General features: G+C 41.0%; 1 protein-coding gene across 4 annotated transcripts in view; it reads left to right on the top strand.

Moving 5' to 3' along the window:
* PDGFD (platelet derived growth factor D) overlaps positions 1-12,636 on the top strand; it is a 218,838-nt gene that overhangs the window by 141,822 nt on the left and 64,380 nt on the right. Inside the window, exons 2-4 of one of the 4 annotated variants that reach the window (XM_057490900.1) lie at positions 4,057-4,243; positions 7,239-7,419; positions 8,216-8,299. In XM_057490900.1, coding sequence (XP_057346883.1) covers positions 4,057-4,243; positions 7,239-7,419; positions 8,216-8,299 — 452 coding nt within the window. Of the gene's footprint in view, positions 1-4,038; positions 4,244-7,238; positions 7,420-8,215; positions 8,300-12,636 lie in introns of all 4 variants that reach the window. The other 3 variants (XM_057490899.1, XM_036902761.2, XM_036902760.2) reach the window with 3 other exon arrangements.

Below are 12,636 nucleotides of genomic sequence, written 5' to 3'. Positions count from 1 at the left end.
AAAAAAATATTTTTGTCTCCAGTTCAGTTAGTGCAACATAGGTCTGTGGTAAATTCCTAAACCTGAAAACCAGTTTTATCTTAAACTGCACAAGAAGGAAAGCCCTTCCCGCTCCCACCCCCAATCACAGCTCTTTAAACATGATTGGCATTTCATTTATAACCTGTTTGAGGACTTTTAAGACAATCTAGCCTTTAATGATCTAGAAAAAAGAATTCCCTTCCTTGCAGATATCTCTACAAGTATCCTTCAGGGGATGTCATTGATTTACCTTATCGCCAACCTCTGTGGTCCTTTCTCTGTGTGTTGTCCCTCCGTCTTGCCTGTCCGTTTGACGCTGCTGACCACTGTGTCCATGCATGCAGTGGCCCTGTCCTGGGCAGCTTCCCTCCCACTCATCACTCCTCTGAACCCCCTGGGCACTCCTTCTGTCCCCTGCCCTCCCTGGGCACATCCGCCAGCACCCAACCCTCCGCCTCACTTCTCCCAAGCCCTCCTCTTCGTCTCCCAACTGGGCCCTGTCTGTTCTGCTCTCCCAGCTCCAGCCTAGCCGCAGCCCTCTGGCAACACCCCTTGAATTCCCCCTCATCTCATCACCGCCGGACTTTCACCCCATCAAGGTCCCCTTTCCTAGCGTCATTGTGAGTCAGTGTCACCACACGGGGTGCAGGCCTGGGAGTCACCTGCTGCTGCCTCAGCCCCATCCCCTTGTGCCCCTTTCCGGACAAGTTCCTTTTGGTTTCTTCCCTGAGGCGGCCTCACTGCCACCTGCCCTTCTCGGTCAGAACCTTGTTCCCCTAGCAGCCCCCCCAGGGGACGTTCCTAAGCAGGTGCTCTCCTTCAGGGTGCCTTTTCCAGTGACAACAGGCCAATCTTCCTTTCAGCCAGCCTTCTACCCTTGCCAGACCTTTCCTGTTCCCACCAGTATCAAGTACAGAGTCTTTTGCATGGCTTTGAAAGTGATTTCCATAGTTTGTCTTTGAAACCTCCAGCCACCCCACGCCAGCTCCCTAGTATGTCTCCCGTGGGCCTGCTTGGACTGGGCACAGCAGGCCGCCCACCACGACCCCACACCACACTTTACATCCGCCACACTAGCCCTGTAGCTTCCTGTGCCTCCAGGCAGCCACTGCATGTACACTCAGCACTTTACATTATTGATACGAATAATTTTACAGATTTGCTTTTGATTAAAATACTTATTTAGAGAGAGAGTAATTCACAGGTAAGAAAATATGGCACAAGTTGTGAAAGTAATCCTTAAGTGTTAGAAATTGTCGAAAACACTGCAGAATATTATGTTTAGATTCTGTGCTTAGTAAATGATTGTTGACTGACTGTTGACTATTTAACAACTCACATCTGTCTCTCTAGCAAATGGCTTTCACCCATTTCCCAACAGCCCCTTATGACAAAATGAGCAGACAGGCAATGTTCATGGCTAAGTTTTCAGCATAAGGTCGAGAGAAAAGTGATGGGTCAGCTGGAACAAATGTTTGTTGGTGCGAGGTGTGTCTGGCTGAGCTAGCTGGGGGTGGCAACATGACTACAGAGCTGGTGCTCTCGTGTCCTCCTCTGAAGTCAGGGAGTGTGGCCAGCAGCTCCTGCAGCTCCTGTGCTCTTCCTAGAACTCTCTCTCCCACACGAAGTATAACAGGACAAGGGCAACACATTACACACCAAATAATTTTTTTAAAAAAGGTCAAAATTCCAATTGTATCAGAACACTTGTAGAAGGGTAGAAAGCTCTTGTATTTCACAAACTGATTCCTTCTTCCTCCTTCTCTTATTTTGGAAGCTTTAACAGCCACCCTCAGCAGCCCAACCCTTCAGTGGCTTCCACCAGAAAATTAAGCTTTCCTGCCCAGGCTCACAGAATTATAGGCCTCAGAGTAAACTCTCTGTGGGAGAACACAAATAGACTGTGGCTGGAGGTCTGCTTATGGTAGGGTCCAAAAAACCAAAATCTAAAATGCAAAGAACTTTGGATATTGGGAGATATGAAGAATGGATCCACTGTGCACTGCAATTCTGATACAAACTACCCAGAGCCAAGTCAGATTTTTACAGGTTAAGGGCACAGCCCCTACAAGACTCTAGACACAACTGGGATAGGTGTCTTGCCTGAGGGTTTCAGCCCTGAGCAAGTTCACTATGGCTTCAGTGAGACTGAGGAATAACAATGGAAGATTCTTGGTATAAAATGGTTCATACCCAGCTTTATTCTCCCAGCAGTAGTTTGAGCAGTAGAATCATGTCTGCATCCAGCAGTCTGCAGGCCCATAATCCACCTCCATCTCTGCCTCTGCCCAGAGCACTGGGTGGAGCTCTTTATATACTGACTCAGTAGATAATAGCTCATTGTCAACAGGTGTGGAAGCATTAGCCTAGCAGTGGGCCAATTACATCACCAAGCGGTTTAGGGTCAGGTGAGGATAACTTCCATTTTCCCCACAGTAGACTATCCATACTTCTTACCAACTGGCTATAAATTCAGGGTTTACCATTAGCTCCTCAGGTTTGATAGTTTGCTAGAACAACTTATGGAAATCAAGAAAGCACTGTAGTTGCAATTACAATTTTACTATAAAGTTATACTATAAATCAACACCATCCAAATAAAGAGACAGACAGAGTGAGGTCTGGGAGGGTCCCAAGCATGAAGCTTCTGTGCTCTCAGGCCACGTCACCCTCCCAGCACATCAGTGTATTTCACCAACCAGGCAGATTACCCAAGCCTGCATGACCAGAGTCTGTATTGGGGTTTCATTCTGCAGGCATGATTTATTGAGTCACTGGCAATGGGATTGGACCCAATCTCCAACACCCCTTACTTACAGGGAGGTTGGGAGGTCAGGCTGATATCAGGGCTCTAATTACATGGTGGATCTTTCTGGGGTAGCCAGTACCCATCCCGACACTAGTTAGGGCCCCACAGTGAATCACCTCATTAACATAAACTCAGATGTGGTCCCAGGTGCCCACCATACATAACAAAGACACTCTATCACTTCCAAACCCTTAGAATTTCATTCTCTGGAACCCAGCACAAAGACCAATCAAGTTCTTTATTATACAACACATAGAAAATATAATAAAATTGGACTATGGACTATTTTAAGTCACCAAAATGAAGGAAAAATATCATGATTTTTATGAAGAAGAAACTACTGGAAAATCTCATTAGAGATAAACTGCCATTAAACATCAATAGAGTCATTTCACTTGTTTTTCACTCATTCATTTATTCAGCAATAGTTATTGAGGACCTCCTATGCTCGTCACTGAAGATATACTATTATACTGTCTGTGTAAGAAAAAATTTATTTGTATTACATGGAAAAGAGGAAGAATGGATGAAGTATTTGGATTGTTTATTTTAATTACAATCTAAGTGAACCTGATATGGGAAATGGAAGTTCCTATGGCCAGGATCCTCACCTGACCCTTGATGCTGTAACTGGCCTGCTGCTAGGCTACTGCTTCCACACCCATAGGCAATAAGCTATTATTGACTAAGTCACTTTATAAAGAGCTCTGCCCAGTACTCTGGGCGGAGGCAGAGACAGAGGAGGACTACAGACCTACAGACTGCTGGGTGCAGATGTGATTCTAGTGCTTGACCTATTGCGGGGAGAATAAAGCTGGGTATAAATCCCTTTACCCCAAGAACATTCCATTGTCATTCCTCCATTGACATTCCCCGGTGTCACTGAATCCATAGTGAATTTGCCCAGGGCTAAAACCCTCAGGTAAGACACCTGAGGTCTGAGATAGTTAACCTTAATGTCAGAGTGATATTAAAAGAGCTCCCAAAGCACAAAATATTAGTCATCACTTCTAGATTTGTAATGAATTTGGGAAAGTGAGAGATAATAGACGATGTATGTTGTTTGTTTAACCAGAAGGCTGCCATTTGGTCTTGTTTTTATGCAACATCAAGAAGTGCTTTGAAATGTGATGTTTTAAACTGTTGTTTTTTTGCTTTCCTGTAATTGGAGCAACATACTAATTTCTACAAGTTGTGACTACTAACAGAGAGCAATCACCTCACAGACTTGTACCGAAGAGACGAAACCATCCAGGTGACAGGAAACGGCCACGTGCAGAGTCCCCGCTTCCCGAACAGCTACCCCAGAAACCTGCTTCTGACATGGCGGCTCCATTCCCAGGAGAAAACAAGGATACAGCTAACCTTCGATAATCAGTTTGGATTAGAAGAAGCAGAAAATGATATCTGTAGGTAAGTGGCAGGGAAAAAACGCATGTTAGGGTAAATCCCAAGGTGGAAGGAAAAGATGGATTTAAAATACCACATCAGACTTCCCTTTTTGGCCCTTTAGACCTGCTCAAGATATGCCTCTTCTTTTGGAAAAAGCCTTTATGTCAGTGGTGCAATACAAAATAAACTGGAGCATAGACTGCCTCTGCAGAGGGCCTAGGAACCAGGCATAATTCACAGAAACTCATTCCTCAACTATCAGAGCCAGGCTGCATGGTTCCCAGAAAAAGAGTGAATCTGGGGCCCCTATTTTGGCCAGGCCTCGAACAGGCTTGGTGAGCAGGTAGATGCTTCCACTATTCCAGGTCACCTTCAGGGCATGGGGGAGCTCTGGCCCAAGCCTGCCATGGGCTTAAGCAGGTGTTCATCCCTGTGTGGCTCCGGTGTCTCACCCAGGCTATTGTAACCGATGCACAGTAATGATTTCCCCCAGCACTGGTAGAGGCTGATGGCAAGGACGGTGTCAGGGCTGTACCCTGAAGTCATGGTCGTAAGGCTTCGGATATGTGTGAGAAGGGAACGATGGCGACCCCAAGGTCTGTCTGTCCTCTGATGGTCTGTTTCCTGTACTTTCTGGGTCAGCTGTAGAAGATGAATGCTGTGCCTGATAATCTTCTCATTTCTTACCATATTTATCAGAGAAAGCCCTGGCTATTGTTCTTTGAATTGTCCTCTCACAGCCTGTTATTCACTTAATTAGCATATATAAGAGTTGGGGAGGATTTTTTTTTTCTCTCTGTTCTTTACTGAATGCCCTGCTTCTGCACTGCCAGTGAACTCCGGAACTGGTCAATCCTTTCAGCAGTTTATTTTCCTTTGAATAATAAAAAGAGGTGCCTCATATTTAGCTGTCCTTTGTTGCATGTTTATTATGCTGACAGCTTTTATTATGTTTCCATTTTTTCAAGAATAACAGCAGTGACTATTACTTTCAAGGACCACAGAGGGTAATGTATGCCAGAAAGCAGAGACAGATACATGCAGGAAGATTCAGTTCATATTTATAAAGAGAATTAACTCCAGCAGATCTTATGTCTTTTCAGCCTTAAAAGGGAGAATTAATTTTCTGTACTGGAGAAAAAGAAATCGTGAAAAAATAAAACAAAACAATACTTTTAAGATTGTTAAAAGTGGTGCCTTGGAAGGGAGCCAGGTCCCCACTACTGAGCTGGGATTTTGATCCTGGTAGTGAGTTATTTCAGCAGCCTGGCCTTGAAAACAGAAGATAAAGTTAGGATAGTTTCCTCTGCAGATCCTTCATCAGCTCTAGCTGTTCCTCAAAATATATGGAGGGACATAGAGGAGGAGTAAGAGGTGGAAAAGGGGAGAGGAAGCAGGGAAAGAGATAAGAGGCTTGTCTGAAAACGCTCCCTAAGAAACAAAATGATACTCTCTGGCTTCAGATCCAGAGGAAAAATTATGCCAATGTATTTTTTAAAAATATGAGTGACCATTTTTGTTATTAACAAAGTGTCAAGTGTACTCATGCTTCCTGCGGTAAATATGATGTATACATATTTCATTGAAAATGAAATACAATTGATTTCCTACCATCTGTTCCCAAACTTCCTTGATGTTTACACTGTAGGATTTTATTGCTTGAGTAATGATTTTTTGTTAGTGCTTTTCACCTTCCAAGCACCATATAAATATTAAGTAAGTAATTTACACAGAACCCAAGAGCTATCCAGCTGGTAAAATTGTATAAGCCTTCTTATTTTGCTCATAAGGAAACTGAGGCAAAGGATATAGGATCTCATAAATCACTGTCAGCAAAATTTAGTTACAGTGTCATTGTGTTCACCTGCCCCTTTGAGTGCCCTGCCCAGCACAGTAAGAGCCCTGCAGTGCATGGGCAAGACCAGGAAAGCCGTGTTGGATTTTCTTCACACTCAATATGATGGTTCTTAGGCTAATTCCTTTTGACAACCGCAGCAGAAAAACAGAAGATGCACATGAAATTGCTGCCACTGTTCACCCTGAGCACACATCATGTGCACTATGATTTTAGCATCTGAAGTCATTTGAGGAGAGGTAGTGTGGGAGAGTGGGACACTGATGCTCAGAACTGAAAGGCAGGTAGTTCAGGTCATCAAGCAGAATGTTCCAAGATCTTGGGTATCTGAAAATAGAATAAATGACACAAGAAAATGTAAACTCAGTCACTGAAGATGTCCTAGTATGTGATGGAAAGCTGGGATGGTTTGGGGACACTTTGAGAATCAGTGGTTATATGAACTATCTAAAGAGGCCTTTCCTGTCCTCTTCAACCCTGACATTGCTTCTCTGACCAATGCCAAAGGTGAAACCCATGGTCTTAAGCTCATTCACACCCTGGTTTAAGCAACCCAGATATTTGCATTATTGGTTAGCACACATCCCTTCCCAAAGTCCTATGCTTTCTATTATGGTAAGTGTCATATTTTATACGGTCCTTCCAAGAAAAGAAGATAATGATATTTTTTTACCATTTATGTTTTGTAATGAGTGCTGATTCTATATGCTGCATAGATATAGATCATTTCTTTTCTAAAAGAAGCACTAAATGTGATAAATTAATTCAAAGTGGGAATTTGTTAGAAAAACTTCATATAGTAAATATTTGGCCATATAATTAGAGCTACATATGAAATATGACAGTAGATTATATTTAACAAGTTTTTCTACAAGTCTTTATAAACTGGATGCTCAGAAAGTAGCCCATTTTCCTTGTTGATAAGGTAAAAGCCATGGCTAAATGAGCATAAGGGATCTTTCAGAATAGATTGCTGAAGTTTAAATTTGGAAAACCTAATCCAAAAACTAGCTTTCCTTTTAAAATCCCTGTGGGTTATAATTTTCATTTGGTATGGTGACTCATGAAAATCACATATGTTAGTTAGTTTTCTCAGTGAAAATATGAACTTCAAAGTCTACTTTGCTCAAAACTTGTTTACTTATGTCAAATTGATACTAGGTATGATTTTGTGGAAGTTGAAGATATATCTGAAACCAGCACTGTTATTAGAGGACGATGGTGCGGACACAAGGAAGTCCCTCCAAGGATAACGTCAAGAACAAACCAAATTAAAATAACATTCAAGTCAGATGATTACTTTGTGGCTAAACCTGGATTCAAGATCTATTATTCTTTTGTGGTAAGTAGCTTAACCACCCTGTGATTAAGAGCAGACACTGGTTTCATGAAGTATAGAGATCATTTTCTATGATTAAATGCAGTGGCGTGAGGGGGAATGCACTTTATTAATTCTTACTTTATTAATTTCAATGCTTTGTTCCTACCATATGGCCAGAGGCTTTAATCAAAGACTTCTTTAGTAAGAAATGCCATTCTGGATTTATTAAATTAACCCTTGGGCCCACACATTTTGAAAAGAGGCATAGTAAATAGAAAATGTAAAATAATTTATAGGAAAGCAGATACTATATTTCTTTTAATTCAATTGATCAAGATAAATGTACATCCAAGTAGAACATATGTGAGAGTTGAACTTTTTGGCTCCAGAAGTTGTCTATGTAATGTTAGCTGCAGTAGAGTTCTGATGACTTTAGTCTAAATTGTGTCCCAAATTTTAGAAGTGGCTATGTTATTATTGTTGGGGGAGCATTGTGTATTTCCCTCAGTCCTTGTCCCAGCCACAACAAAGAATTGAAGGGGAGAGAAACAGCAGTGAAGCAGAGTAAAAGTTTTATTTAAAGTTACTTAAAGTAAAAAAAAGTATGGCCACCTCAGCAGGGAGAGGCACCCTAAAAGGTTAGAGAGAGTAAGTTTAAGATCGAAAGGTTACACACTTAGAAAGTGTGGGCGACCCCAGAGAGAGGAGCGCCCCGGAAGGCTGGGGGTTCCCCTTTTAAAGATTCTTTAGGAATGTGACTGAGGGCTGGGGGTGCAGACCTGTGGGGTGGTCCCTGAATACTTTGAATTAACACAAGGAACTTCCTGCTCTGATTTCTCCCTGGGAATCCGGCGTCTACGTCTGGGAGCAGATCAAACAGACTGCCTGCCCAGCCCCCAAGGTGGGCTGAGTTATTGTCTGTTTGCTAAAGAGTAAGTTAAGAATCTTACATTTTTAACTTCCTGGGTATTGAAATACAATCTTTAAGATGGAATTTTTTCTTCCTTTTACTATGTTGTTTACAGCTGGGTCTGCATGATTAACATAATACAGACATGGGCTATGCTGACTACCCTCCTTTACCTGGGGAATATTCAAACATTCCAGGGCCAAGTTGCTTCTGGCTTTTTGAGCTTCAATTGATTAATTTTGGGTCTTTTTAGTGGACTTTCTGGCCTTTTTCTCTTACAACCCCACTCATATTTATTTTCCTGCCTAACCTAATCATAGAGTCAGAATTAGCAAGCATCTTCAAGATCATAAGGCACAACTCGAGACCAAAGAGTTAGTACCCTGTTTACTACATTGCATGCGTGCACATTTGTGGTCACACATCTCCTTAAACACCTCACTAGCCATTTCCAATCTTAAATGGTTCTGTTAGAAAATGCCCAACCTCTTCTTGAGCCAAAATCCACATTCAACTTAATTCTAGTTGTTGGGTCATACAGTCATGTGTCTTGTTTATTCAGTTGGTCACTAATAAAATATTATAAAGTTCCTGCTCATTATCAGACACTCTGAGAAGTGTAGCAGATACAAAAGTAAGCAAGACAAAGTTCTTGAACCTCCTAGAGCTTTGGAGATGACAAACAGTTAAAAAGCAGTGATAATTGAGATTGTTGAGAAATACAACAAAAATGCTGGGTTCCGTAGGTTTAGCCCATGAGACACTCAGATGATTTTGCCCATCCATTACCTTAAATATCCCTGAATCCTTCAGCTGTCATAGCATGCCTTTCATTTTCCCAGCAACATTTTTCATTCCCATTCAGTTTGTCTCTATCCATGTCCAAAGTGTGGATGCCAAAATAGAACACAGTAGCATAAATTGAGTCAATTTGTGTCTTTTTTCCCTCTTGCAAGTTAAATTTAGAAATGCTTTTTAAATCTTTTTCTTTGCATTATAGTGACTTATTAAACACTAAGTGAATTCTACATCAGAACATTATAAATGAAAAAATAGCATGCGGTGACACTCGGTCCCATTTTAATTTGAAAATAATCCATCAAGCATGATTTACATTATTGCAAACCTATGCAGTGCTGCTCAGCATTTAAATTGAAGTGTGAACCTCAGGTTTCTGCATTTCTTTGCCTTTGATGTGTTCAGTGATGCATCTGTTTTCAATTGTTCAGGTTTGGCATGTTGCAATTGTAAAGGAAATGTTTAATGAGGATCTTTTTTTTTTTTTGCCTTAAAATATTTTGTGAGGCTTTGGTTATGACTAAGTTGAATGGTCCATAAGTGAGTTAGAAACACTCTAACTCCAATACAATGCCTTTAAGGCAAAATAACTCCTTTTTGTAGGAAAAGCAGTGCAGCTATGGATTTAGGGAAGAATAAATACTCCTGTTTGAGGTCTTTTGGGTGATGGTGAGCTCATCACTCATTTCCTAGCCAGTGTTAAGTAGAATATTGGGCAGCCTCTGAGGTTTGGATGTGAACTGTTTGGCATGATTACACTCATTTATTCGTTCACCTCCACCAGTACATTCCATTGTGTGGGTTAGAAATAATGATAGTAGAACTCTTGTGTGTATTTCTCTACCAGCCTCTTGGTCTGCACTCAGAGAATAACTACAGGTTCCCTTTCCTCTCTCAGTAGGATTCTGGCACTAAATACAATTGACTAGGGCCAAAGTGCTTTGGTGGCTGGATTCCAAAGGGAGAATGAGCTCAGCCTTCAGGTGGATACAGATTCTAGATCTATATGGATTTTTGATAAAACTCTTTCTTTTAATTCTTGCTCAACAGGGATAGAAGATCACTTCTGGACTGACCAGTGTATTAGGAAAATAATTTTGTTCATGTTTTAACTTTACTTGGAGAAACTTTAATGTAGTGTTTATAAACTCAAGTATTACAGAGATTGGGCTTAAAACTCAAAGTGGGTCTGATGTAAGCAAAGAGGGAGGGAGCGGAATTAAGTGGCTATTCTCTCTTTAAGTTATCTAAATAATCATTCTTAAAAGTCTTATGCAGGTCCACAAAACCTCGAGGGGTTTGAGACGGCTGTTTTGCAGTCCCTACTTTAAGGAATGGTAGGTGCTAAGAAAATCTGAGACTTAGGTTAGTTCCTGAGGAGTCAAAGTGCTCTTGGAAATGACAGGTAGATGTTTGGGTAGGTCAAGAGCACCTCCCTTCTCACATCTACCTTTCCTGCCTCTGCTTCCCATGGGCTATCCTTCCTCTTCCTACTTCTCTGACTCTCCAGGTGTACACAGACTTCACCTGAGGCTGTGAGCAGTACGTGCCCCGGACCCCAAGAGCCCTCCGCACTGGAATCAAATCTACAGTTTATGATCATAATGTTTTTGGAATACCAAGTCCAGTGTATATCTTTAGTCAATTTTTCACTCAGGCCAGGTGTGGGAGACCACTGAATGATACCAAGCTCACTTATTTTGGTTCTTATACTACAGTTTCATTTGATGTGCTTGGAATTCAATCTGTACCTATCACAGGCACCCCTGGGGTGAAACAAAACAACCACATAGGACTAGAGTCTGCTGTAAAGCTCCTATTACGGATAGGGTTTCCCCAGTTACTAAGGGTATGATGTTAAACACCATTTAACACTTTAATGTGTTCAGTGATACATCTATACTCAACCGTTCATGGACAAAATATGCTTGGCCTGCTGGAATAGTGATGGAAGTGCTTCATGAAGATCCTCTTTCCCCTTAAAATATCAATCTTATTAGTACTAAAGTATACACTTTTCATGAAGTTAATAATTAGAATTAGTGTGAGATTTTAAAATGATACTTAGCACTGTGCCTTGGATATATAGTAAGTGGTCAATAAATAATGGTGCTAATGATCCTACCCTTAGCATCATTAACTCTGTGTGTGTGTGTGTGTGTGTGTGTGTGTGTTTATGTAGTCTCTTCCCGATAAACAGTGTTAAAAAACAAAATTCAACTTAATAAATTTTAAAGATCTTGTTGGCTTTATTTAATAATTCATGAATCTGGAAGCACCCAATCTAGCAGAGAGGAAGGAGCTCTGAGGAGCTGTACAAAATGAAAATGAAAGACTTTTATAGGCAGAAGGGAGCAGGGACAAAGAAGTCATATGAGGCAAAAATAGTGGGTTGGTTATTGAAAGTTTAGCAGGAGTCTCTCAAGCAGATTGCCTAACTAGTGCTGATCAGGTGACTCTTGATTGACTGGTTTAAGACTCCATTTCTTGGGGGGCCAAAACCATAATTAAGTCTTGGTTTGGTGATGTGGAGCTGAGCAAACATTACCCCACTTCTAGCTGACTGTCTTGTTTTCAGCAATGGTACTAACTGTTCAAGGGTAAGACAGGTACCTTATTCCTGTGCATATTCTCCACAGTGCCATATGCATGGCTGCATAGTATTTGCTGAACTGACTCTTTCCTGATAAAATATGATTCATAAGAACTGCCTAATTTCATTTTTGTAATCTGTTGCTCAGCCTTCTTTCCTAATTTCACTCCATTGAGGAAAATAGGCAAACTTCAGAGGGCATAATTAAGGAGAATGGGAAATGTTATCAAACACTTGTTAGCAAGATGTGACAGTCTGAGTAAATTAGGCTCACCCACCTCAAATCCAGTTTGTTGAGAAATGAGTGAATGGATTGTTATGGTTTGAAGACCATTAGGCAGATTATTGGAAAAGTGTCCAGTTATAATATAAGGCTCCCAAATGGATGGTATGCAGAGAAGTCCACATGCCTGGGTATGAATTTCAGCTCTGCTACTTCCTGGCTCAGAACTCAGTGTTTTTCTTCTCCAAAATGGTGATAATAATTCTGCCTGATATTTAAGTAATCACAAGGATTAAATTAGACAACGTTGTAAACTACTCTGCCTAGAACTTATTACTCAAATATTTGCTGCTCTTATTATCATTGTCACTGGTATTATTGTTAACCTACCAGGAGACACGTGAACTTGGCAGTCCTGTACAAACAGCCCAGTTATTAGTGTGGGCGTGCACATGTACACACACCTCTGACCATAATTCACTTCCTTCATCTAAGGTAGCAACATTTTATTGTACATTAAAACAAGTATAAAACCTTTGTGTATGTGTGTGTTTAATGTAAGATACATTGAATTCAAAAACTAAAAATTTAAGTCATTTGAAAACTATTCAAAACCTTTTTTGTCTTATTAACAAATTTTGTAAGTTGAAATGTGCTAATACCCATTATAAATACTTTCTAACTAAAAAAGCAGTTTTATCAGATCAGTTGCTT

This window comes from Manis pentadactyla, chromosome 13 (genome assembly GCF_030020395.1).
Source record: "Manis pentadactyla isolate mManPen7 chromosome 13, mManPen7.hap1, whole genome shotgun sequence".
Classification (NCBI taxonomy): Eukaryota; Metazoa; Chordata; class Mammalia; order Pholidota; family Manidae; genus Manis; species Manis pentadactyla.
The sequence above is the reverse complement of the archived record's forward strand: the minus strand, read 5'-3'. Positions and strand labels throughout refer to the sequence as shown.